This window comes from Dreissena polymorpha, chromosome 15 (genome assembly GCF_020536995.1).
Source record: "Dreissena polymorpha isolate Duluth1 chromosome 15, UMN_Dpol_1.0, whole genome shotgun sequence".
NCBI classification, from domain to species: Eukaryota; Metazoa; Mollusca; class Bivalvia; order Myida; family Dreissenidae; genus Dreissena; species Dreissena polymorpha.
Window position 1 is genome coordinate 37,683,413 of NC_068369.1, and position 27,957 is coordinate 37,711,369.

The following is a 27,957-nucleotide window of genomic DNA, read 5'->3' on the forward strand; positions in this document are numbered from 1 at the left end:
GTCTAGAGGCATGTGATAATACTATTTAAGGCCCTTGGTACGCATCTGCACTACTCACTATACATGAATGCCATGTAAAAGTCGTGTTTTAATAAGAGCGCGAAACATAGTCGAGATTCACACAGGAAACGCGTGCGTGTTAATACTGGCCATGTGTGGCAACTAAATATAGACGTGCAACTCAGTACTTATGGAGGAAAAGTTACATCGGAATCAGAGCTACAGATAAGCTGCGTATTTGCGTAAATACGCAATACAAAATAGGTAGATACGCAATTTTTTTCAAAATCTGTGCGTACCGGTACGCACAACAAATCGCCGATCCCCAATTCGAGCCGCCTTATATGCGTAATTTAAAATTTCGTTTTGTTTTGGCCGTTTCGAATCGAGTCTAAATCGACAAGCGCTTGTTTTTATCTGGTAACGTATTTACCAATCGTTTATATGATAACAAATGCGAGTCAAACAAAATGGCGTCTCGAGGCAGACGAAAAGTTGCGCAAAAAATTACAAAAACATTTAGATTCCTTTGTCCTGGTAAATCAATCTAAATATGAAACAATTGCAAAGGGCATAGTTGATGACTTTAATGAATTTTGTTTGGGGCATTTTCAGTCAAAATACACTATATTATACTACCACACTACCGTTCCAACCCCCATATATGGGGTGTGTTGGGTTTCTAAAACAAAAGAACTGGCCCATATTATTGGAACAAAAACAAGTAGAAACACATTCGATGAGTGGGTTGAGAAATTCCCTTGTCTTCAGATTGTTGAATCTGATAGCAGAAAGATGGAACAACCTATACTGCGATTGCATACATAACAGTGACCAGTGACTTTATGTAGGTACGGTTTTGAGAAGCTATATTCACGTTTTATTGCAAATACCCAATTCACTTGTTTGTTTTGGTAAAAATACCCAATTATTTTTATATGAGCGGGCATCATACTTTTGCATACCCAATCACGTTTTCCATTACCCAATTCATTCCTATTTTGAAGGGTATTACCCAATATCCCAAAAAGCTTATCTGTAGCTCTGATCGGAATTAATTTACATTATAAAGATAGTATTGACCCATGGAAAAGTTTACGTATAAAAAAGTATTAAAATTAATAGGCAAAGCAAAGGCAATAATTTAGCTGACTTGAAGAAAAAAGTGAAGTGAAGTCAAATTTATAATCAATTTATTTATGTTGTTTAGTTAATTCATGTGACATACAAAATAACATACATAAATACACACATTACATGCATACATACATTCACAGTTACAATCATACATACATACATTCAGACATACATTAAAAAATATATACATGCTTACATAAACGTTCCGGTTCAAAACATACATTCATACATACATACATACATTCATACATACATACATTCATACATATATACATTCACAGTTACAATCATACATACATTCAAACATATATGCATTCTTACATAAACAAGACACTCAAACACTACTTCAATCGCACAATTCCGCCGACAACGTTCAAAAACTGACTCACACTCTTCTCACCACTCGCCACCTGCTCGCACAAAGTCTTCAGACGCCGCTGGTATCGCTCTGTTGACTTATTCTTTGGCTTAATTGAAGGCTCACCGTTGCGCACTCGATACACCTCAGTCTCCACCATAGCGGCGTCTTTCATGAAGCAGCCAACTACAGTCCACAGAGAAGGATGCTGGTGCCCAACCAAAACTTGGAACGCATTGTTCCAAGCCTCGCACAGGTTGTTGGTCCTTGCTTCTCCACTGACTGTTGCAGCGTGTGCGTTCCAGATATCTAGCTGGAAATGGGGTGGTGTTCTTCTGAAGCGCATCATGCCGTCAGCTGTTCTCACGGACCTGCATATAACAAAAACAACATATAAGTTAAAATAAAGTACGTAGTAAGTTATTGCCATTGCGTTTGTATATCAGTAATTTCACACTTAGCGACCTGCATAGAACACAAACAACATATAAGTTAAAATTAAGTACATAGTAAGTTATTGCCATTGCGTTTGCATATCAGTAATTTCACACTTAGCGACCTGCATAGAACACAAACAACATACAAGTTAAAATTAAGTACATAGTAAGTTATTGCCAATGCATCGAACAAAATAAGGAGGGAAAATATATAGAAACTGAGTTGTGTTTTTCAATTTGTGTAAGGCTTTAAATATACCGCTATAGCTATTAGAAGACATTATCTTACCGAAATTCGCCGCTCACATAGGTAGTGTCGAAGTAGTCGACGATCCCAGTCAGCGCTGCAGGTGCCGTGTCCTTTAAGATGGCCATGCTTTCTAGCACCTTCTCCGTCGGTAGCAACGCCAGACCGTCGAGTCTTCTGCAGAACTGTCTTATCTAGTCGTCCTCCCTGTATAGGACCTGCAGGCCGTCCCCCTGTATACGACACCAGGTACTCTGCGTAAGATGGTAGAAGCAGCCCTGAAAATAAACAAAAACACATTTACAAATAAGGTCAATTGTACGTAAAATCTGTTTGATTATTGTAAAAATTACATTTCTTTTGTCGTTAGTTTTCTTTTCTGGTATTTACATTTACGCGTTTACTTAATTATTTTTAATGCATCTTAATGAAGCTTACCTGTATCTGTATATCGTGTGCCATAACCTGACGAACTGCATTGTGGATGGCCACCTAGAAGTCGCACACGACCTTGGACGGAGTTGGACGGATGTCTCTAGTCAGACAAGCATCCAGTACAGCTGTCAAGCACTCCTCGTACATAGCTTGCTCCTTGGATGGCAGCAAGGCATATGTTACTGTCCCCGACGTCTCTCCAAGGGCACACGCAAGCTGAAAACTTGGTCGAACACATGTGGAGCTGAAATGAGAAAGAAAAATGTAATACTGAGAACGTATATTCGGAGAAGGTGTTATATTGTTTTAGATTAAACATAATCGTACGAATTAAAGCAGGCTTTAAAAAATGTGTTTTGTTGAAAGTCTGTACGTGAGACCAAATCATGCTTGCATTTTACACAGTATTTACCGGTAGAGAATGTTCCGTCCATGAACCACGTTGTCGCCGACTCAAAAAGTCCCAACCCAGCCTAAGAGGCAAACACCAGCATCCTACTAGGCGTGGACTCGTTATCGTAGATCAGTTTGGTCCAGTAGGCCTCCGGGAATGGAATTGGTATGTCCTCGAGTTGCTCAGGGTTCTTCGGTGTCTGCCCTGCCTTCTTAGCACGCATATTTCTTTTGATGTTCTCTGTAATACCCGCTGCTACTCGGACCTGGAAATAAAGTAGAAATGTATTTTATAAGTATGTTTTACTCAGACCTTGAAAAAAAATAGACAATAATAACCGCGCGAATATTTGTGTATTTACACTTGTGGCGGCAAATTAATTCCTCATAGTTAATATATAAGTTTGTTTTACTCAGACCTGGAAAAAAATAGACAATAATAACGGCACGAATATTTGTGTATTTACACTTGTGGCGGCAAATTAATTAGTCATAGTTAATATATTAAGTATGTTTTACTAAGACCTGGAAATAAAATAGAAAATAATAACAGCACGAATATTTGTGTTCCTCATAGTATTTATATAATTATGTTATACACAGAAATGAAAATGATATGTCAGTATAGCTCGCTTGTGTATCATTTATTCAAATTACCTCCACTGGATGATGTACCAGCTTGTCAGCCAGGATCCTATGAGGCTGGCCCCAATTCGAGATCACCGCGGCTGTGATTTCTTCTCGCACCTTCAACGCCTCCACGTAGAATTTGTCGTTGACGTGGCCGTGATCTGTTGATGTAATCACCCGTGTTGGCTATAAAGAAAACATCAAATGAAAATAAAACATACTTGGTTTTGCAATGTACTACTAAATCCGTCACCAGACTTAAATGAGTTAAATTTCAGTAAATGCCTTAATGCAGTAAATTTAATATTCTTTAATATTCTAATAAATACATTGGTCGTTTCTGATTCATTAAGTTATTAAATTATTTTATACTAATAATATTTATTTATAATTATTAATAATTAACTTACTGGATTGTCCGTAGTGGCGGTTCCCTTGCAATTCTCGCTTCGACGCTGGGAACATTCCCATCGCATCGTGGACTTCGTCTCCTTTTTCTTCGTGTACGTGAACCCTTCATAACAAAGCTTTGCAGTGCCTCTCTGACTTCTTATGAACTCCATAAATTATGCAATAGTTATAGTGATAATCGACAGTCTATTGCATTTTATACATATTACGGCAACAGTTTGCATTTTGAGCAGATCATGTCGACATGCCAAACAAAGAAAATCGGTAACAGTGGCTTTAATTAGCAGCTAATTAGGCAGGCAGAGAACTTGTTACCGTTAATGATAAACACCGCGATCTTTTAATCTTTTAATTGGTAGACCGGACCGACCTTAATTGTTAAGAACTTGTTAGCTTTGAATAAAGCCACATACGGGTTTATTATATTGAATCGTCGAAATCCGTAATTGGTGAAAACAAACAAATAAATTATTGTTTTCAGCTTGCATAAGGATGGATTAAATTGCATGCTAATTGTTTGTTTTAATTACGGGGAAAATATCAAATAATTCAGCCGCGAAAACTTTTTATTAGCAAAAAGTGATTTGTTTTTCTTTGTTCACATAGACGAAAATCACGTGATTATCAAGATGGCAACATCCATGCCGAGGCAGGTATTTTTTTGCCGTTTTATAACTTTTATTACTTGTACAATTTTATATTACTTTTGAAATTTCACTCAATTTCCAGACATAATAGCAAGAAAGTTACTGGCGTTATTGTCATTATAATACTCGCTTTATATATCGCTGCGAAATTTCTTTAATTAGGGGGCACTTCTCCGGGTCATCAATTCTGACAGGGGGGCAGTTATCCGCCCCTTATTAATCAGCAGGGGGTCAGTTCTCTGCCCTATAAAAAAACAGTGAGGGGGCAGTTCTCCGCCCAGTGAAAAATCTTGGGGGGGGGGGGGTTCTTCTCCTAGAGCCGTGAAATACTAAGGGTAACTACAATAGTAATAATACTTTATAAGATATAAAAAACTCAAAGAAGTTAATCAAATACAGAAGAATGATTGATTTAACATAGAATAGCTTAAAGTCTTCCTTTGTGATGTTTAAATTCAACAATTTTCAATCGACCAGTATTGACCAATAATGACCAATATTGACCAAAAATGACCAGTATTGATCGGTTTTAACCAGGTATTGACCGCCGGCCCGGTCAATACTCAATTGACCCGTCAATATGCCAACCCTGCTTCAATGTATACTTTGTCTTGCCTATTTTGTGTTATTGTAACATATTTTATCAATTTATTACAATTTAACACATATAAAAAATCGTATAATCTCGCTTTAATCTTGTATGAGCTTAAACAAAAGTATTACTGATTAACAGCACTGAATGACAATTCTATACTTTATAAGCCATACGGATAGACAATCTCCATAGGAAAGGCTATACCTACAGAGCCGTACGGCTAGCCTATTGTCTAGCCGTACGGGGCCGTATGGCTAGCCTCTTGTTTAGCTGTACGGGGCCGTACGACTAGCCACTGCCTTTATTAAAGCACTAGTCAGTCCAAATTGTTAAAGATGTTGTAAGTTCTCTGTTTAATTAAGATGTTTCACTGTTTGTTATTTAAAGTAAAACAAATAAAGATTTTACTTGCTATAAACCTATTTCTGTTTTCAGCTGTAAAATTGCATTAAAGAGCCCAGTGGCTAAGGCGTATCATGTTAAGTAGATTATTTGTAACAAATTTACAAAGAAACAATCTGGGACCCATTGTTTCAAAATATGCCAGTCCCAGGGACTCATTGATGTAGATTTCAAAATGAATCACTGAATTAATACAGTGATAAACTATTAAAAATGTTTTGTGCATGATATTGTGCTAATCTCATCTTATCCCCCTTTAAAGATGTAACCTAATGTCACGAATGCTGATTAAAGGGCCTGTATATTCCACCATAAGTACCCCTAATAAAATAGCTGTTATCTTGTGTAATACAATTGCTAATCTAATCAACGCTTGCATATGGCACCATAAGTGCCTGATATATTGTATAATGGTAGGTGAGTGTTGTTACATAATATTAGCGAAAACATTAAAATGATGTCACTTATTTTGGCTACAGATTAAATTAATTTTTAAATTGGGATGGTAAATAGTAATAGTAAATAGTCTGCATCACTAAACATATTACAATTAGGGTGATTTCAAAAATAATGAAGCCTAAATGTCAAATAGATCTTTATTATATAAAACAAGGTAAATTATGAAACCAAGGTCAAATATATACAACTATGTAAAATATATTGAAAACTGAGGTAAAATGTATCTACAATTTGTGAAATATATGTTTTTTATGGGAAATACAGATCTATGACACACTGCATCATTATGTAGATTCCTTATGCCTCTGATATCCCATCAGATATAAACATACTAATGGGCCACAAAAATACCTCAAATGAAATACATATAATAGTTATGCTATTTTTCTTCAGATTTTCATCCATTTTGAAAATGTCCCAATTAAGTGTACAGATTTGGCCTAAAACATGCTAGATCCTTTCAGCAAACATTTCAAGTTCCCTCTAACTTTATAATTATAAGAATATGAAATGAAATTTAATTTGTATTCCATAATACTGATTGTTTGGGTATTTCTTAGAATAATGAAAATAAAGTTGTCAAGTACAAATAACCATAAATCTTTAAACATCAACCTTAAAGCATCAATAAGATCTAATTATAATTGTTTTTATAAGTGCCTGAAAGTTTTCTTTCATTAATTTGTAGCATACCATTCCATTTAAAATGACTATCAAAGAACATCAAAGGTGTGCTTCTACTCAATTTATTAATACAAATTGTTCAATTTGTAACATACTATTCCACTTAAAATGACCATCAAAGAACATCAAAGCTGTGCTTTTACTCATTTTTTCAATGATCTCAATCAATGAAAGAAAAAATTCAGGCACTTATAAAAACAATTATAACTAGATCTATTAAATTGGTAAAATTTGTTAATTAATATAGATTTTAATCAGTCAGGACTCAACTAATATTTTTTTCTTTAATCATTAATTATTAAGACACATAAAATGCACTAAATTTTAATAATACTAATTGATAGTCATTTTTTGTCACATTTCCCGGCATTATTACGAAATACTACTTCTATACATTTTCATATAATTTTGGGGGTAAATGTCTGTGGAGGAAACGTCTTGGGGGGGAGGTACGTCTGCCACCCAATTGTCTTGTGGGTGAATTAGTTGCAATAATTCAACTCTCAGCTTGGGCTGAGAGTTGCAATGCGCTCTCTCTTGTCCATGGGTGCAAAATGTTATCAACAATTCAAAGGTTTATGAACACTGAAACTGCAAGAGCTTATTAAAATTTACCTATCTAAACCACAAACTCATCCAAATGGTACCATTAAAGCAAGAAATAATTGATTTGTATTGACTAAGGTTTTGTTTTGTATGCTGTATCCGCCATATTGGAAAATTGACCCAACATAGGTCAGGTCGCATTACACAAATATTTTGTACGTCGCGTTATGTGTTGGAGCCAAAAAGTCGATAATTATGTGGTATTCGATACAGAATACAGTGTTTCAAATTTAAACATAACAATGTCAGCGAGAAATGTGTGTTGAAACATCGTCATGTTTTTATTGGATGCATGCAAAGGATAACATCCGTAGGTTTCCATTCAGGTTATTTTCCTCAATTTGCCTCGAACGACATCTGTAACTCTGTTTAGTGAAGCGCACGGATGTGTATGAAGGAGTGCATATGGACTCCCAGAGCCGCCATAGCAAAAATTATCAAAGGTTCTGGGAGTCCGTTTATATGGACTAGGGGGTGAATAGTCTGACAGCCTCTGCAAACATGCTAGTCCATATAAACGGACTCCCAGAGCCTTTGATAATTTTTGCTATGGCGGCTCTGGCAGTCCATATGCACCCTTCATAAACATGGGTGCAGTTCAGTGCAGCGAATCCGTGCGCTTCACTAAACAGACGTCGTTCGAGACAAATTGGGAGAAATAATGAATAAACTTCATAAACATGTTAAATTTACCTGAATGGCAACCTACGGATGTCATCCTTTGCATGCACCCTATAAAAACACGACGATGTTTCAACACACTTTTCTCGCTGACATGTTTATGTTTAAATTTGAAACAGTGTATTCTGTATCGAATACCACATCGTTATCGACTGGAGCACATAACCCAATGTGCAAAATATCGGTGTACTGCAACCTTACCAATATTGGGTAAATTTTCCAATATGGCGGATACAGCGTACAAAACAAAATTCAAGTCAAGTCAATAAAATCAATTATTTCATGCCTTAATGGTACCAGTTGGATGAGTTTGTGGTTTAGATAGGTAAAGTTGTATAAGTTCTTGCAGTTTCAGTGTTCCTTAACCCTTGCATTGTTGATAACATTTTGCACCCATGGCCAAGAGAGAGCGCATTGCAACTATCAGCAACCCATTGGGTTATAAAGCTGATAGTTGAATTATTGCAACTACAAGTACAAACATGCTGGTTTTGTGAATATAATGAATACTTTAATTGCAATCTATTTAATTTATAATAGTCATTCACTGGTATCTTTCAATTCACAGTTTTGTTTCTAATGCACTCAATAAACTCAGACCGTTATTAAATTGCTCTGTGGCACCTTTCTAAATGAATACATGCCCCTGTGTTTACTAGTCTATATAAATTAAAGGCAAAGCACGAATAATGCAGGAAAAGCAAAGGCGTTAGGGTATGACTTAAATAAGAAAACAGTACTGTTTTCGCGAAAACAGTAAAATGTACCGAAAACAGTTAGAATTCCCAACTTTACAGCGTGATAGTGGCGTTAAACTATGATTTTGCGTTAAACTATGATTTTGATGAATGCTTACAACAGTACGCAAAATGATGCTTTATATTAATTATTACTTTTCTATGACAAGCATGTTATTACTGTTTTAAATGAAAGAATTATATAATACGAGGACATAATACCGAAAACAGTAACATGTACCGAAAACAGTTAGATTTCCCACCTTTACATCGTGATAGTGGCGTTAAACTATGATTTTAATTAAAAAAATCCACATTCATTTTCTTTTTTTGATATACGAAAACAGTAAAATGACTTAAATGTACGCCCGAAAACAGTGTATTATTATATGAAAACAGTGAATATTAAGACTAAAACATCGCTTTTCCTATGCGTGGTTTAAAAAAGAATAGTAGTTTAAAGATATTTCAACATATATGTTAAAACTTTTTAATAAAATTTATATTTAAAAAATCCATATTCATTTTCTTTTTTTGATACACGAAAACGGTAAAATGTACTGTTTTCGTATTTTAGTCATACCGAAGGCGTTATCAGATGATGAACGTGCGTGCATTCGTTTTGAATTTGGAAATTTCTCCAGATATGATATATCAAGAATTGACAAATTAAATTACCTTAGGCCTATGTGAATTGCATGAGTAACTTACTTAAAAAAACTTGACGATAAGTCTGGCCAGAAGATGCGTATCACAGCGATCAAAATGGCGATCGCAGCTGAATGGGGAACCAGTCTCTCTCCCAATTAAAAACTAAACCATTGTGTACAGCGGTTACACTAAACTATCTTACCTATAGACAGATCCCGGAATTCGCACGAGTTTAGAAAAACCCACGAAACCCTCGGTACAAACAACGTTGGCCCATTTTATTAACTAATTATAGCTTAATATAAAACAATAACGGTTGACACGATGTGCGATTTTGAAAGGATTACAAAAACTGGGTCAGTTTTAATTTGTACTAGCGGATAAGTGGGTTTTTCCAATGGTTGCTTTTCCGAGATACATATATAAAACCGTCGGTCGGTAGAATGGTTGTTCCATAGACTTAACGCGATATTTAGGATTCGCTCTAACGTATGATCTTGGTAGATGGTAACATACATGCATAATGGCTCGATTGGTCATTGTCGGCTCGGGTACTACTTACATGTACCCCGGGTACTCTTAAGTATACTTACATGTACCCAGGGTACGGTAAATATACATGTACTAAAACGCACCCGTGAATTTTAACGCTAAATCGGTTGCTGTCGGCTATTTTTTTAATTAATTATGTTCACATGTATGTCAAATTTTCTGTTAAATGGCCTCTATATTATCGAAACTCATACTCAAAAAGCATGTTGATGCAGTTTTTTTTTATAAAGAAAAGTTTGTTAACGATAAACAATATCGTTTTACGGTAATCGGTAGCGCGTTTTACGACATCGGATTTTGGTCTGGAAAACAACTCGGGTACAGTCTAATATCGACCGGGTACGCTTAAGTATATTTACCGTACCCGGGGTACATGTAAGTATACTTAAGAGCATTGGGGTACATGTAAGTAGTATCCAAGCCGACAATGACCAATCGAGCTGTATAAGAAAAGGCTTTCTATATAAGGATCAAAAGGTCAACGTTCAAAGTTAAAAAGACATGCACCTTGATAAGATTCATTTCAAGTACCTTTATACCGCTCGATTGGTAATTGTCGGCTCGGGTACTACTTAAATTTACCCGGGGTACGCTTAAGTATATTTAAATGTACACCGGTTATGGAAAATATACTTAAACGTACCCGGTTAATTTAGACTGTACCCTTATTTTATTCCCCGCCCAAAATCCGTTGTCATAAACCGCGCTAACGCAATTCTTTGTTTACCAAAACCTGCCTCAACATGCTTTTATGAGTATGAGTTAAGATAAGATAGAGCCATTTAACGGAGTATTAACACATTTTTTCTGAATAAATGAAATTAATTTAAATGAATCATGAGAAAGTTTGAAAAAATAACAAACCATGAATCCCTATCGAAACGTTTTCAAATATCTTTGAAATCCGTACTTCATAAGCGGGAGATACATCAGTCTTTGACGATGTATACTCAAATCAAAGTCCAAGTGACCCATTGATTTTATTGCTAAAACCATCTACATTCTGAAATCGTAAGCGAATATTTGACGCCGATCATATTGAATTAAATTACAATATAAAGTAACCATCGCTTAGGAACACTTATTAACATTACATTCCTACACATGTGTATGCACATCGATTTCTACGCGAATAACAAGTTTGATGATGATATCTAATGAACATTTAGAAAATTGCATTTGTTGTGGGTAAAGCTATTTTGAAATACAATCACTTGACATTTGAAATGTGCAGACATTAAGGATTATGTGTATACCTTCTCAACATTTTAAATTTGTATACAAACTTCATTATCGTATTAGGTGTGTTTGATAAGATATTTCTTTATTCCTAAAGGATAGACGGCCAAATGGGCGATAGGGTTGAGGATGGGAAGGAAAGACAGATAAACGGCTATAATAAATTGTCTATAATATCTTAGTTGTAATATATCATGAAGTTATTGAGTTATTATCGTATCTTTTTTTATCTATTTTTATTTACAGATATCTGACCATTGAACTGTGCTAAATTATATATATTTTATTTACAGATACTTTGACATCTGGTGAAAACCGATAGAGCTTGCATAATTCCCACATTGCTTTTTATAAGTATACATGTACAAAGTCGGACTATGAACCAACACATTTCTGCATGCGTATATACATTTTCATTATAATATGTTACGTATTTCGGGTTATTAGAATATTTCGTTATGGACAAACAGACGGACGGACGGATGAACAGATGAAGTGATTGACAGACAGACATACAGTGACCCTATGGCTGAATGTGTATATTAAGTATTATGACAATATACACGTAGTTAATGTACTTTTTAGTTTAAATAATGCCCATAAATGCAGCACAATGACCGATTCTTTAAGGTCAAATTAAAAAAAAACTTAAGAATTTCCTACTTTTATAGGTATCCACTAGCAAAGCTTAAATTAAAATAATATATTCAAACAAACAATGCATTTCAAAGCATATGTAGCGTAAAGCATAAAGATCAAACAAAAAGGATGTTATAAATAGCTGAACTATGTATATGATACAATGCCGCTCAACAATAAGACCATATCTATTAATGCGAGCACAAATGAAGTTTCAGTTGGACTTTCTGGGGATAACTCTTGTCGCACCCTGCCACCGGGCACTGAAATGGGTTATCTCCCGTGTGGAGTCTCTCGTGAACTGCGCATGCGTACTTGCTGTTAAACTTCTTGGAGCAATAGCCGCACTTAAAACTTCTATGATCCCTATGGTAGCGGTAGTGTTGTGTCAGAGAAGACCTCTTGGAGAACTTTCGGTCGCATATGGTGCACGAGAACGACATCGCTCCCAAGTGGACGTTCATGTGATCATTCAGGCGGCTCTTGGTGGAGAACTCCTTTCGGCAGACGTCACAAATATGGCCGTCGTGGAGACGCTGATGTTTGATGAAGAAGCATTGAGACACCGCTTTGTCACATAGACTGCAGTGGATCTTCTCCTCGTGCAAGCGAGCGTGACGCGAGACGCAGCCGTGAATGGCGAACAGCGACTTCCGGAGATTGCACGTGTCGCCCTTCACACAGTGTAAAGTATGGTGGTTCTTAGCGTCGATATCGTCCAAACAGAAGGCATTGCACACATGACACCAGAACACATCACCTACCGGAAGTGCCATCCGGCTATTCTGACAACCGCTGTATGCAAGTTCAAAATTTGGAGAGAGCGCACTAGTCACCACTGCATGACGGGAATATCCGTTTGGACTCGGCTTGGTATCTCGCAATATGGCGTCAATGGTAAACGGAAGCAAGCGACGCGCGGTTTCTGCATTACGCTTAGCGTAAATACGGTCCTCAATGAGAGGAGAGATGTCACCGCTGTCAGAACCTGTCGCCTCATCGGCGTCCAAAGCATCTAGTGTCATCATCTTCGGTATCGCCATGACTACTTTATTAACCATGTCATCATCGTTGAGTTGATTTAATAAATTAGTAACACAATAATCGCTTTCGTACGTACATGTAGTTTAGCGCCAAAAAGTTTATTTCTTTACGTAAACGAATATAAACAAAAACGAGTCATTGTGTAAATGGTGTATACAAATACGAAACATAATTATTATTTTTTTCCAGTTTAAATAAAAAAATCTGGAAAAATCACAGAGGAACATTGCCATATGTATCAGGTTTTTTCCGTATAATCTGTACCATATCTCACCACAAGAGAATCATTCTACCACCTTTAATGTGTGCCTATTCATTTTGATTGAAATTCAAACATTGATTGTTACACTATATAATATTGGTTTTGTTTTAAATATATGAAAATAATATAATTTTAGCTCATTGTATGTATGTGACTTATTATTTGAACATTAGTAAATTGGCAGTTGACAAAAAAATAAACCCACTTGACATTGATTTTTCGGTTCAAAGTGTTACCTATGTCGTTTATATGTGTCATATATGTCGATTATTTGTGCCATTTATGACGGTTGTATATGTCATATATGTCGGTTATATCTGTCATCTATGTCAGTTATATGTGCCACCTATATCGGTTATATTTGTCATCTAAGTCGGTTATATTTGTCATCTATGTTGGTTGTATGTGTCATCTATGCCTGTTATATGTGTCATCTATGTTGGTTATATGTGTCATCTATGTTGGTTCTATTTGTCAACGATGTCGGTTATATGTGTCATAGATATCGGTTATATGTGTATAATACGTCAGTTATATGTGTCATCTATGTCGGTTATAGGTTTCATTTATGTCGGTTATATGTATCATCTATGTCGGTTATATTTGTCAACGATGTCGGTTATATGTTTCATAGATATCGGTTATATGTGTAATATACGTCAGTTATATGTGTCATATATGTCGGTTATAGGTTTCATTTATGTAGGTTATATGTGTCATCTATGTCGTTTATATGTGTAACCTATGTCGGTTATATGTGTCATCTATGTCGGTTATATTGTTCATCTAAAATGCGTTAAAGTAAGGAATCTCAGTACTGAAATGAGGTACGATTCCGTATTAGTAACAGATAATAAACAACGACTTTTACAAGAAGAAATAAGCAATACATTACAATGGTGTATTCCCGTAACATATATTACAACATATCAATAGCATAAATATAATTCAGTAATATGTCGCTAAAATTCCTATATATAATGAAAATCCATTATTGATACAAAACGAATAAAATTACTATTGAATTTAATAGAAAAAGCTATGTTGCTACAGTTGATATAAAGATAACGGTGATAATTGCGGTGGCGATGATAAAAATTAATTGCAACAACTATTTACGAAAATTGGCATTCAGTATCACACCTTGCGCAAACATCGACCGCCAACAAAGCTTAACGAAGAGCGAGCTTCTATAAGCCTTTCACACTTTGAAAGTGAAAGCAGCAACTCAGTTGGCTTTGATCACAAAAGCCAGCCATTCTCGGGCTACTAATCGAGAGTATATTTAGCCGTAAATGCGTTGTGATAATCATCCTTTGTGATTTGATAAGTAAGATCAGGCAAATTGAAGAAAAATTTGCGAAAAAATAATTATTATTTGACTTCTTCAATATTAGTTTAATCTATATCGTTCGACGTCATCTAGCAAAGAGAGACCTTAAATCAAGGTAGGTACGTTATTTAATTTCTGTTAATATTTGTTTTTTAATTGTATAGTAATTAAAATTGCTATAGGCTAATTAGTATAAGTGTAATTGAAAATTCAAGTGTTATGTAAACAATATTTAGATTATCAATCAAGATTTGAAACATGCAATAGTTGAACGAATCTTCAGATTTTTTTCTCACAAACGATTTCATTGATTACAAAATAATTCAATTTTGTCGTCTTACGCTGCCTTATCAGTTTAGTTTATTAAGGCATATTTGTAATCTTCAGATGGAAGCGTTGATTTCACACCTTCTGTTGAGCGCCAGCTACAAACTGGGGCTGCCGTATGGCGACTCTCCACTAAATCTTAGCCTCAGCAAGTACGAGAGCCACACGTGCGAGCGCTTTGTTCAGTCTGAAGATCTCCGGAGCGAGACGTTTGATGCTTCAGACGCCGATGGGGCGACATGTTCTGACAACAGTGCCAACTCTTCTATCAATGAGGACGGTATTTGCATCACACGTAATGCAGAGACATCGCCTCGCTTGCTTCCATTTTCAATTGACGCCATATTGCGAGATACCAAGCCGAGTTCAACCGGATATTCCCGTCACGCAGTGGTGACCAGTGCGCTCTCCCCATATCCTGAAATTACATACAGCGGTTCTCAGAGAAGCCGGATGGAACTTTCGGAGGGTAATGTGTTCTGGTGTCATGTGTGCAACGCCTTCTGTTTGGACGATATCGACGCTAAGAACCACCATACTTTACACTGTGTGCAAGGCGACACATGCAATCTCCGGAAGTCGCTGCTCGTCGCGCATGGCTTCGTCTCGCGCCACACTCGCTTGAACGAGGAGAAGATCCACTGCAGCCTCTGTGACAAGGCGGTGTCTCAATGCTTCTTCATCAAACACCAGCGTCTCCACGACGGCCATATATGTGACGTCTGCCGGAAGGAGTTCTCCACCAACAGCCGCTTGAAGGATCACATGAACGTCCACATGGGAGCGATGCCGTTTTCATGCACCATGTGCGACCGGAAGTTCGCCAAGAGATCTTCCCTGACACAACACAACCGCTACCACAGGGATCATAGAAGTTTTAAGTGCGGCTACTGCTCCAAGAAGTTTAACAGCAAGTACGCACGCGCAGTTCACGAGAGACTCCACACGGGAGATAACCCATTTCAGTGCCCGGTGGCAGAGTGCGACAAGAGTTATCCACAGAAGATCCAACTGAAACTTCATTTGTGCTCGCACAAATAGACATGGTGCTATTGTATTAGCGCATTATATCTTTTACACGTTTATGCTTTTTATGACATGATTTACGCTACATATGCCTTGAAATGCATTATTTATTGAATGCATGGTGCTATGTTTGGCATTGGTAGTGGATATACATAAAAGTATGGAATTCCAAAGTTGTATTTTTAGTTTACCTTAAAGAATCGGTCTTTCTGCCGCATCTATGAGCAAAAACTTATTGTTAAAGCTTAAAAATACATAACATACAAAATGTACGCGTATATTATCATAAAACTTGATATACACATCCAGGTATGTCTGTCTGCTATTTACTTCCTGTGTTCATCCGTCCGTCTGTCTAATTGTCCTCATGAACCAAAATATTATAATAACTCGACATAACATAACATATTATAATGAAAATTTATGAACACATCCAGGTATTTGTTGATTCACGTGTCTGACTCTCTGTCCGCATAAAGTGAGATATATAGAGAAAAACCTAATCCTGCAATTTTTCCGACAGTCCTGAGGATTCTTGGACAAAACTATGTTGGAAACATGATTGATCGTTCGGTTTTCTCAACATCTAAAATGTCAGGTATCTGTAAATAAAATAAAAATCACAAAAGGTGAAAGGTAAGTATCTGTTACTAATAATGAAAACACAATAGCACTTTATATAGTATTACTTAAAAACTACACAAGATATGATTAGAAATATGGTATAATGTAATCATTAAGTTATATGAGGACGTGTGTCTCTAAAATCCCATTCCGTTGTTCACGCATCTGTCCGACTATACATCTACAAAAAAAGAATTATCTTGAAAAGCACATATAATATCATGATGCAACTTTATACATTTTAAATTTGCTGAGGGGATAATATGCGTAAATTAATTTCGTTTTCGAAAAATCAGTATCAATATGTTCCTCCCCCTACATCAAATTCTTCTAATCGTATGTCTTGTAAGTAAATAAGTTAATATTAGATGTTCAGTTGCAATATAAGATAAATATTTTTCCATTATATCTTGCCATGTTAACCAGTTCATAACACTACGTCCAACTTCTATCTTCTACCATTACTTTTACCGGCAAAAGGCCGACGCTTATCACTTTTTTGACATACATATAGACATACCTATAAAACTCAATTTGTATATGCCCGAGTCATCTATTTTCGCGATTCAAAATCCTAGACCACTTGCTTGAGCAACATAGACACTTCGACAAATGCTATATCACGCGTACATGCATATCTCAAGAAAAATACGACAGAAAAGTCATTGTTTTGTGGCGATTTGTTCTCTTTGTTCATGCATTTAATATGTTTTCACCGCCAAAAACGATTTTGTGCACTAGTCTGTTATGCGTCCTGTTTTCTGTTTCTCGGCCTGTAGGGAATAAGTTAAATTCCCAGACTGGTTTACCGCATATGGGTATGACTTTTTCCAAACACAATTTTCGTAAATATAACCCGCCAAAATGTATTGCATGAATCCTGATTTCTTTCGAATTTATTTGCTTCAATCTATTTGTGATCTTATTGTTATTATTATCCTCATAATCAGTAAACGCTTGTAAAAAGGATTTGGAAAACATTATAGTCGGCATCTGTATTCTCTCGGTATCGCTATTTCTGCGGTATTTCAATTGCGCCCGCCCTTACGGGCTCAGTTTGTTACCTAATTTCCATTCGCTTTAAGAAAGGAGTTTACGTGTGATCATGAGCAATATTGTGTTTAAGCTGTGGTTTTAATCCATCAGAAAAAAAGTTTATTTACAAAATTTATCAATATTCCGGTTTAAATTAAAATATACATGGCGTCAGTAGGGTAAAGATGGATTTGTAAATAATTTTGAGAGATTATATGAAGCGTTCATCAATACAGTCAACACATCGAATACCATTGAAAAGCTGAATGACTTTATCACGATATTCAAAACTGCGGGTTCAAAAAGTCGAAATACGTGTACAGCAAGGCAATCAGTGAATAACCAGCCTGGTTGGTGGTGCCGGGAGTGTGAGGTGGCTAAAGCAAATTAAGCATAAACTATTATTAAATAACAACTTAAGGTCGTGTGTTAAAGGAAAAAATGGCTTAACCAGATTCTTTAATTGCTCGATCGGAACGTATCGGGGCTTTGTCAGCTCGCCTCTGATTTTTTACTGTTTATCAATGTTCTAGCAGACTTTCTGAAGCTGAATGCGAAAATGGAGTCTTTATTAAAGATATTACAGATGACATATATGCCTTTCTATTTGCTGACGATATAGCCAGCATGGCCGATACAAAACAAAACGTACACAGACAAATAAACTGTATTGAACAATTCTGCTCCCTAACCGGGATGAAAATAAATGTGGAAAAATAATGGTGTTTCGCAACGGAGGCCCGCTTAGGTCCTATAAAAAGTGGTTAGAAAACGGTGAATAAATTGAAGTTGTGCAGATTTATAAATATCTGGGAGCCTATTTCATGCCAACCTTATCATGGACCAAAACTCCAGAAATATTAAGTCTACAGGCTTCGAAGAAGGTGGATAACATTTACAGATTTCAAAAACGATTTGGTTACTTCCAACCGAAGGATGCTTTTAAACTTTTTGACGCAATGGTGACGCCAATTTTATGCTACTCCACAGAGATATGGGGTGCCGTTTCAATGAAACTATAGAGCGTGTACACACCCGGTTGTGTAAATACGTGGCTTGTTTAAATCAAAATGTACGAAACTCTCTCGCTCTGAGTGAATGTGGACAGCATACATTAAATGTAAAGAATATGTCGCTCTGTGTTAAGTATTGGACAAAGCTGACTCGGATGGAAGACCAAAGGTATCCGAAAAATTGTTACTTGATGCTACGTAACTTAGACAACGACGGCAAGCCAACGTGGGCTACCGGAGTTAAACAACTTCTGTTTGAAAATGGCTTCCGGTTGGCTTGGATAGCCGGTGATATTGGAAACGTCAATGCTTTCACGGAACTCTATAAAAGAAGATATAAAGAATGCGTTCTCCAAAAGCTGCAGGATGTTATCAATACATCCCCCAAAGTGCTACATTATAAATATTTAAAAAACTCTCCTGAATACCGATAGATATCTAAACACGGATTTACCTTATACTTTAAAAAGGACGGTATCGAATGTTCGTTGTTCAGGCCACGTACTACAAATTGAAAAGGGCCTTTATATGAATAAAGATAGAGAATATAGATATTGTTACTTCTGTTTAAAACGAACTGTTTATGTAATTGAAGACGAATTCCATTTTGTTTTAGTGTGCCCATTAAATGATGAGATAATACATTAATAGTTAATGGACATTATTGGAAACCATTATATAACTTTAAATCTGTTTTATAAAATGATGTCGGAATTTGACAGAAACAGTGTAATTGCTATTGCAAAATGTATGCACGAAGCGTTTACTACTCGAAAATAGTTTTTGATTGATGCTTAATATAAAAGTGTTTCATGACGTTATAAGTACTCTTATTATGAAACATTTAACTTGAAATACTAACTTGTCAATGTTATGATATTATATGCTATATGCATTGTATGCTTATGTCTTTGTGTTACATGTTCTGCTCGTTAATTATATATTACTAATTCACATATCTCTTTTGTCACCACAATGGAAGATTATTGAACAATTGTATTTTGGGCAAGAGGCCTTGCATTACAATAAACCATGTGTTACTAGTATGTGTTATGTGTTATAAAATGTTTTCATATATTAAAACACTGTTTTCGGAAAATTTTACTGTTTTCGCAAAAACTGTTTTCTTTTCGATATCTTGTCATACCGTTTTGTATACGAGCTGGGATTCCGTACACACCTCCGTGGCAATAAATAAATCGTTTCGCGTTGCAAAGCTTTATAATTTTCGATTTTTTTTTAAATCGTCAAAATATGCATATTGTGGCTATTTTTGAGCATGGTAAATTTTCAGTATAATTGTTTCATCGCATATATCATAACTACAACCAAAATTTGCAAATCTGAAACACATTTTTTTTAATTTTGTCAATTAACCAAAACATGAAAAGGCCCCTTTATCAAATCTGTACACATACAATGGATATCTTCCTAATCAATCATCAATAGTAACATTTCACGTTTTTACTATAACCATTAATAATCGTTTGCAATATTGTTAGTGAATGCGTTCAATATCATGTGACTTTGTAAAACTTCATACTTCTGAAGCAAACTTTAATAAACAACACACAATATAGTTAAACATGGACACAATAGTATGGGTTTTATGGTAAAGTCATCACATTTGAACAATGACACATAACACGTAACACGTCGGGGTGGTACGGAATACCGTTAGTGCCATCGTGGTTACACATTAAAATCCAGAGGGAGAAAATGCGATAGTGCGATAATACGTTGACGACAGTTCGACAATACGATGGCGAGAGCGCGATAGTACGGTGGCGACAATGCGATAATACGATGACAACAGTACGACAACGCGATAGTACGATGGCGACAATGCGATAGTACGATGGCGACAATGCGATGATACGATGGCGACAGTACGATATGACTACCGCATTGTCGCCATCGTACTATCGCATTGTCGCATTGTCGCCATCGTACTATCAACATCGTACTATCGCGTTGGCGCATTGTCGCCGTCGTACTATCGCATTGTCGCCAGCGTATTATCGCATTGTCGCCATCGTACTATCACACTATCGCATTGTCGCCCTCTTGATTTTAATGTGTAACCACGATCGCCATTTAATATAATATAAACGTAAAACGTACTTACTTTTTGTACTTCAGGCACTGCTTCGGTGAGATTACTTAATATTGGTACCGACGGGACATTTTATAATCCACACGAAGTACGTAGTTAATTACTTTTATTACAAATAAATAAAGAACATATTGATTTGTGTTTGGTTGTCCGTGATTCTAATGGAAAAAGACTAATTGGCAATTAGCTTCGTTGTTTAAAACACTCATTAACGGTTATTCAGTCCCACTTATCCGCTAATCATAACAAAGAACGTGTCAATGCCATAAAATAATAAGGGACAGTTGCTATCACCTGAAATAACAGACTTGTTAATTGGCATATGCTAAACAAGGCACACCTCCTGCAAGTGACTACCAAGTGTCACCCCTCTTTCCCCAGCGCGATTTTTTTCGCAGCCGCGTATTACATGTATTACAAACATTACAAACAAAACCCGATGCTTTTTTTCAAAACCAGAAATGGACGAATTTAAGTGCTGACAAAATAGTCTTTTTTTTTTTAAAGACGAAATTTTGTGCTGACGAAAATAAATGGTTTCACAGTATACATCAGAGGCCCGATAACACAGAAAAGCAATGTTGTGTTACATATCTTTAGAGGCATCTACTGGTGCATCCAGATAGCATAGTAAATCAAAGCGAACTAAACGGTCAAGATGTCATGACCATACGTGCAAGTCGTATAATAAACAGAGAAAGTAATTGTTCTGAATGGATATACACCACAGAACAAAAATTGATAGCATAGTAAATCAAAGCGAACTAAACGGTCAAGATGTTGTCATGACCATACGTGCAAGTCGTATAATAAACAGAACAAGTAATTGTTCTGAATGGATATACAACACAGAACAAAAATTGATAGCATAGTAAATCAAAGCGAACTAAACGGCCCTGCTTAATCCGGCCCTGCGTAACACAACTCTACAAAACAGTTGTATAACCGTTACCGTTAAAAATAGACAATAATAACCGCGCGAATATTTGTGTATTTACACTTGTGGCGGCAAATTAATTCCTCATAGTTAATATATAAGTTTGTTTTACTCAGACCTGGAAAAAAATAGACAATAATAACGGCACGAATATTTGTGTATTTACACTTGTGGCGGCAAATTAATTAGTCATAGTTAATATATTAAGTATGTTTTACTAAGACCTGGAAATAAAATAGAAAATAATAACAGCACGAATATTTGTGTTCCTCATAGTATTTATATAATTATGTTATACACAGAAATGAAAATGATATGTCAGTATAGCTCGCTTGTGTATCATTTATTCAAATTACCTCCACTGGATGATGTACCAGCTTGTCAGCCAGGATCCTATGAGGCTGGCCCCAATTCGAGATCACCGCGGCTGTGATTTCTTCTCGCACCTTCAACGCCTCCACGTAGAATTTGTCGTTGACGTGGCCGTGATCTGTTGATGTAATCACCCGTGTTGGCTATAAAGAAAACATCAAATGAAAATAAAACATACTTGGTTTTGCAATGTACTACTAAATCCGTCACCAGACTTAAATGAGTTAAATTTCAGTAAATGCCTTAATGCAGTAAATTTAATATTCTTTAATATTCTAATAAATACATTGGTCGTTTCTGATTCATTAAGTTATTAAATTATTTTATACTAATAATATTTATTTATAATTATTAATAATTAACTTACTGGATTGTCCGTAGTGGCGGTTCCCTTGCAATTCTCGCTTCGACGCTGGGAACATTCCCATCGCATCGTGGACTTCGTCTCCTTTTTCTTCGTGTACGTGAACCCTTCATAACAAAGCTTTGCAGTGCCTCTCTGACTTCTTATGAACTCCATAAATTATGCAATAGTTATAGTGATAATCGACAGTCTATTGCATTTTATACATATTACGGCAACAGTTTGCATTTTGAGCAGATCATGTCGACATGCCAAACAAAGAAAATCGGTAACAGTGGCTTTAATTAGCAGCTAATTAGGCAGGCAGAGAACTTGTTACCGTTAATGATAAACACCGCGATCTTTTAATCTTTTAATTGGTAGACCGGACCGACCTTAATTGTTAAGAACTTGTTAGCTTTGAATAAAGCCACATACGGGTTTATTATATTGAATCGTCGAAATCCGTAATTGGTGAAAACAAACAAATAAATTATTGTTTTCAGCTTGCATAAGGATGGATTAAATTGCATGCTAATTGTTTGTTTTAATTACGGGGAAAATATCAAATAATTCAGCCGCGAAAACTTTTTATTAGCAAAAAGTGATTTGTTTTTCTTTGTTCACATAGACGAAAATCACGTGATTATCAAGATGGCAACATCCATGCCGAGGCAGGTATTTTTTTGCCGTTTTATAACTTTTATTACTTGTACAATTTTATATTACTTTTGAAATTTCACTCAATTTCCAGACATAATAGCAAGAAAGTTACTGGCGTTATTGTCATTATAATACTCGCTTTATATATCGCTGCGAAATTTCTTTAATTAGGGGGCACTTCTCCGGGTCATCAATTCTGACAGGGGGGCAGTTATCCGCCCCTTATTAATCAGCAGGGGGTCAGTTCTCTGCCCTATAAAAAAACAGTGAGGGGGCAGTTCTCCGCCCAGTGAAAAATCTTGGGGGGGGGGGGGGTTCTTCTCCTAGAGCCGTGAAATACTAAGGGTAACTACAATAGTAATAATACTTTATAAGATATAAAAAACTCAAAGAAGTTAATCAAATACAGAAGAATGATTGATTTAACATAGAATAGCTTAAAGTCTTCCTTTGTGATGTTTAAATTCAACAATTTTCAATCGACCAGTATTGACCAATAATGACCAATATTGACCAAAAATGACCAGTATTGATCGGTTTTAACCAGGTATTGACCGCCGGCCCGGTCAATACTCAATTGACCCGTCAATATGCCAACCCTGCTTCAATGTATACTTTGTCTTGCCTATTTTGTGTTATTGTAACATATTTTATCAATTTATTACAATTTAACACATATAAAAAATCGTATAATCTCGCTTTAATCTTGTATGAGCTTAAACAAAAGTATTACTGATTAACAGCACTGAATGACAATTCTATACTTTATAAGCCATACGGATAGACAATCTCCATAGGAAAGGCTATACCTACAGAGCCGTACGGCTAGCCTATTGTCTAGCCGTACGGGGCCGTATGGCTAGCCTCTTGTTTAGCTGTACGGGGCCGTACGACTAGCCACTGCCTTTATTAAAGCACTAGTCAGTCCAAATTGTTAAAGATGTTGTAAGTTCTCTGTTTAATTAAGATGTTTCACTGTTTGTTATTTAAAGTAAAACAAATAAAGATTTTACTTGCTATAAACCTATTTCTGTTTTCAGCTGTAAAATTGCATTAAAGAGCCCAGTGGCTAAGGCGTATCATGTTAAGTAGATTATTTGTAACAAATTTACAAAGAAACAATCTGGGACCCATTGTTTCAAAATATGCCAGTCCCAGGGACTCATTGATGTAGATTTCAAAATGAATCACTGAATTAATACAGTGATAAACTATTAAAAATGTTTTGTGCATGATATTGTGCTAATCTCATCTTATCCCCCTTTAAAGATGTAACCTAATGTCACGAATGCTGATTAAAGGGCCTGTATATTCCACCATAAGTACCCCTAATAAAATAGCTGTTATCTTGTGTAATACAATTGCTAATCTAATCAACGCTTGCATATGGCACCATAAGTGCCTGATATATTGTATAATGGTAGGTGAGTGTTGTTACATAATATTAGCGAAAACATTAAAATGATGTCACTTATTTTGGCTACAGATTAAATTAATTTTTAAATTGGGATGGTAAATAGTAATAGTAAATAGTCTGCATCACTAAACATATTACAATTAGGGTGATTTCAAAAATAATGAAGCCTAAATGTCAAATAGATCTTTATTATATAAAACAAGGTAAATTATGAAACCAAGGTCAAATATATACAACTATGTAAAATATATTGAAAACTGAGGTAAAATGTATCTACAATTTGTGAAATATATGTTTTTTATGGGAAATACAGATCTATGACACACTGCATCATTATGTAGATTCCTTATGCCTCTGATATCCCATCAGATATAAACATACTAATGGGCCACAAAAATACCTCAAATGAAATACATATAATAGTTATGCTATTTTTCTTCAGATTTTCATCCATTTTGAAAATGTCCCAATTAAGTGTACAGATTTGGCCTAAAACATGCTAGATCCTTTCAGCAAACATTTCAAGTTCCCTCTAACTTTATAATTATAAGAATATGAAATGAAATTTAATTTGTATTCCATAATACTGATTGTTTGGGTATTTCTTAGAATAATGAAAATAAAGTTGTCAAGTACAAATAACCATAAATCTTTAAACATCAACCTTAAAGCATCAATAAGATCTAATTATAATTGTTTTTATAAGTGCCTGAAAGTTTTCTTTCATTAATTTGTAGCATACCATTCCATTTAAAATGACTATCAAAGAACATCAAAGGTGTGCTTCTACTCAATTTATTAATACAAATTGTTCAATTTGTAACATACTATTCCACTTAAAATGACCATCAAAGAACATCAAAGCTGTGCTTTTACTCATTTTTTCAATGATCTCAATCAATGAAAGAAAAAATTCAGGCACTTATAAAAACAATTATAACTAGATCTATTAAATTGGTAAAATTTGTTAATTAATATAGATTTTAATCAGTCAGGACTCAACTAATATTTTTTTCTTTAATCATTAATTATTAAGACACATAAAATGCACTAAATTTTAATAATACTAATTGATAGTCATTTTTTGTCACATTTCCCGGCATTATTACGAAATACTACTTCTATACATTTTCATATAATTTTGGGGGTAAATGTCTGTGGAGGAAACGTCTTGGGGGGAGGTACGTCTGCCACCCAATTGTCTTGTGGGTGAATTAGTTGCAATAATTCAACTCTCAGCTTGGGCTGAGAGTTGCAATGCGCTCTCTCTTGTCCATGGGTGCAAAATGTTATCAACAATTCAAAGGTTTATGAACACTGAAACTGCAAGAGCTTATTAAAATTTACCTATCTAAACCACAAACTCATCCAAATGGTACCATTAAAGCAAGAAATAATTGATTTGTATTGACTAAGGTTTTGTTTTGTATGCTGTATCCGCCATATTGGAAAATTGACCCAACATAGGTCAGGTCGCATTACACAAATATTTTGTACGTCGCGTTATGTGTTGGAGCCAAAAAGTCGATAATTATGTGGTATTCGATACAGAATACAGTGTTTCAAATTTAAACATAACAATGTCAGCGAGAAATGTGTGTTGAAACATCGTCATGTTTTTATTGGATGCATGCAAAGGATAACATCCGTAGGTTTCCATTCAGGTTATTTTCCTCAATTTGCCTCGAACGACATCTGTAACTCTGTTTAGTGAAGCGCACGGATGTGTATGAAGGAGTGCATATGGACTCCCAGAGCCGCCATAGCAAAAATTATCAAAGGTTCTGGGAGTCCGTTTATATGGACTAGGGGGTGAATAGTCTGACAGCCTCTGCAAACATGCTAGTCCATATAAACGGACTCCCAGAGCCTTTGATAATTTTTGCTATGGCGGCTCTGGCAGTCCATATGCACCCTTCATAAACATGGGTGCAGTTCAGTGCAGCGAATCCGTGCGCTTCACTAAACAGACGTCGTTCGAGACAAATTGGGAGAAATAATGAATAAACTTCATAAACATGTTAAATTTACCTGAATGGCAACCTACGGATGTCATCCTTTGCATGCACCCTATAAAAACACGACGATGTTTCAACACACTTTTCTCGCTGACATGTTTATGTTTAAATTTGAAACAGTGTATTCTGTATCGAATACCACATCGTTATCGACTGGAGCACATAACCCAATGTGCAAAATATCGGTGTACTGCAACCTTACCAATATTGGGTAAATTTTCCAATATGGCGGATACAGCGTACAAAACAAAATTCAAGTCAAGTCAATAAAATCAATTATTTCATGCCTTAATGGTACCAGTTGGATGAGTTTGTGGTTTAGATAGGTAAAGTTGTATAAGTTCTTGCAGTTTCAGTGTTCCTTAACCCTTGCATTGTTGATAACATTTTGCACCCATGGCCAAGAGAGAGCGCATTGCAACTATCAGCAACCCATTGGGTTATAAAGCTGATAGTTGAATTATTGCAACTACAAGTACAAACATGCTGGTTTTGTGAATATAATGAATACTTTAATTGCAATCTATTTAATTTATAATAGTCATTCACTGGTATCTTTCAATTCACAGTTTTGTTTCTAATGCACTCAATAAACTCAGACCGTTATTAAATTGCTCTGTGGCACCTTTCTAAATGAATACATGCCCCTGTGTTTACTAGTCTATATAAATTAAAGGCAAAGCACGAATAATGCAGGAAAAGCAAAGGCGTTAGGGTATGACTTAAATAAGAAAACAGTACTGTTTTCGCGAAAACAGTAAAATGTACCGAAAACAGTTAGAATTCCCAACTTTACAGCGTGATAGTGGCGTTAAACTATGATTTTGCGTTAAACTATGATTTTGATGAATGCTTACAACAGTACGCAAAATGATGCTTTATATTAATTATTACTTTTCTATGACAAGCATGTTATTACTGTTTTAAATGAAAGAATTATATAATACGAGGACATAATACCGAAAACAGTAACATGTACCGAAAACAGTTAGATTTCCCACCTTTACATCGTGATAGTGGCGTTAAACTATGATTTTAATTAAAAAAATCCACATTCATTTTCTTTTTTTGATATACGAAAACAGTAAAATGACTTAAATGTACGCCCGAAAACAGTGTATTATTATATGAAAACAGTGAATATTAAGACTAAAACATCGCTTTTCCTATGCGTGGTTTAAAAAAGAATAGTAGTTTAAAGATATTTCAACATATATGTTAAAACTTTTTAATAAAATTTATATTTAAAAAATCCATATTCATTTTCTTTTTTTGATACACGAAAACGGTAAAATGTACTGTTTTCGTATTTTAGTCATACCGAAGGCGTTATCAGATGATGAACGTGCGTGCATTCGTTTTGAATTTGGAAATTTCTCCAGATATGATATATCAAGAATTGACAAATTAAATTACCTTAGGCCTATGTGAATTGCATGAGTAACTTACTTAAAAAAACTTGACGATAAGTCTGGCCAGAAGATGCG

General features: G+C 35.5%; 3 protein-coding genes across 9 annotated transcripts in view; 1 reads left to right on the forward strand and 2 right to left on the reverse strand.

The window, feature by feature from the left end:
- LOC127860079 (RE1-silencing transcription factor A-like) overlaps positions 1-27,956 on the reverse strand; it is a 50,920-nt gene extending 22,964 nt beyond the window's left edge. Inside the window, exon 1 of the mRNA XM_052397868.1 lies at positions 27,920-27,956. The gene's annotated coding sequence lies outside the window, so the exon portion shown is untranslated. The remainder of the gene's footprint in view (positions 1-27,919) is intronic.
- On the reverse strand, positions 1,207-27,957 carry LOC127860080 (uncharacterized). 7 transcript variants are annotated; one of them, XM_052397874.1, is made up of 7 exons: positions 27,887-27,957; positions 22,397-22,543; positions 3,665-3,823; positions 3,027-3,273; positions 2,618-2,858; positions 2,222-2,457; positions 1,207-1,866 (listed from the first exon to the last, which is right to left on the reverse strand). In XM_052397874.1, exons 2-4 carry the CDS (start codon positions 22,460-22,462, stop codon positions 3,088-3,090), a joined length of 411 nt encoding a protein of 136 aa, XP_052253834.1. In that variant the 5' UTR covers positions 22,463-22,543; positions 27,887-27,957; the 3' UTR covers positions 1,207-1,866; positions 2,222-2,457; positions 2,618-2,858; positions 3,027-3,087. The 7 variants fall into 7 exon arrangements, with proteins under 7 accessions (XP_052253834.1, XP_052253836.1, XP_052253833.1 ...); XM_052397876.1 differs by having other exon boundaries at positions 22,397-22,535; positions 27,887-27,956; XM_052397873.1 differs by lacking the exons at positions 22,397-22,543; positions 27,887-27,957 and adding exons at positions 4,048-4,151; positions 9,571-9,658.
- LOC127859690 (zinc finger protein 62-like) lies at positions 14,967-15,947 on the forward strand. The gene has a single exon (XM_052397195.1). It carries the CDS (start codon positions 14,967-14,969, stop codon positions 15,945-15,947), a length of 981 nt encoding a protein of 326 aa, XP_052253155.1.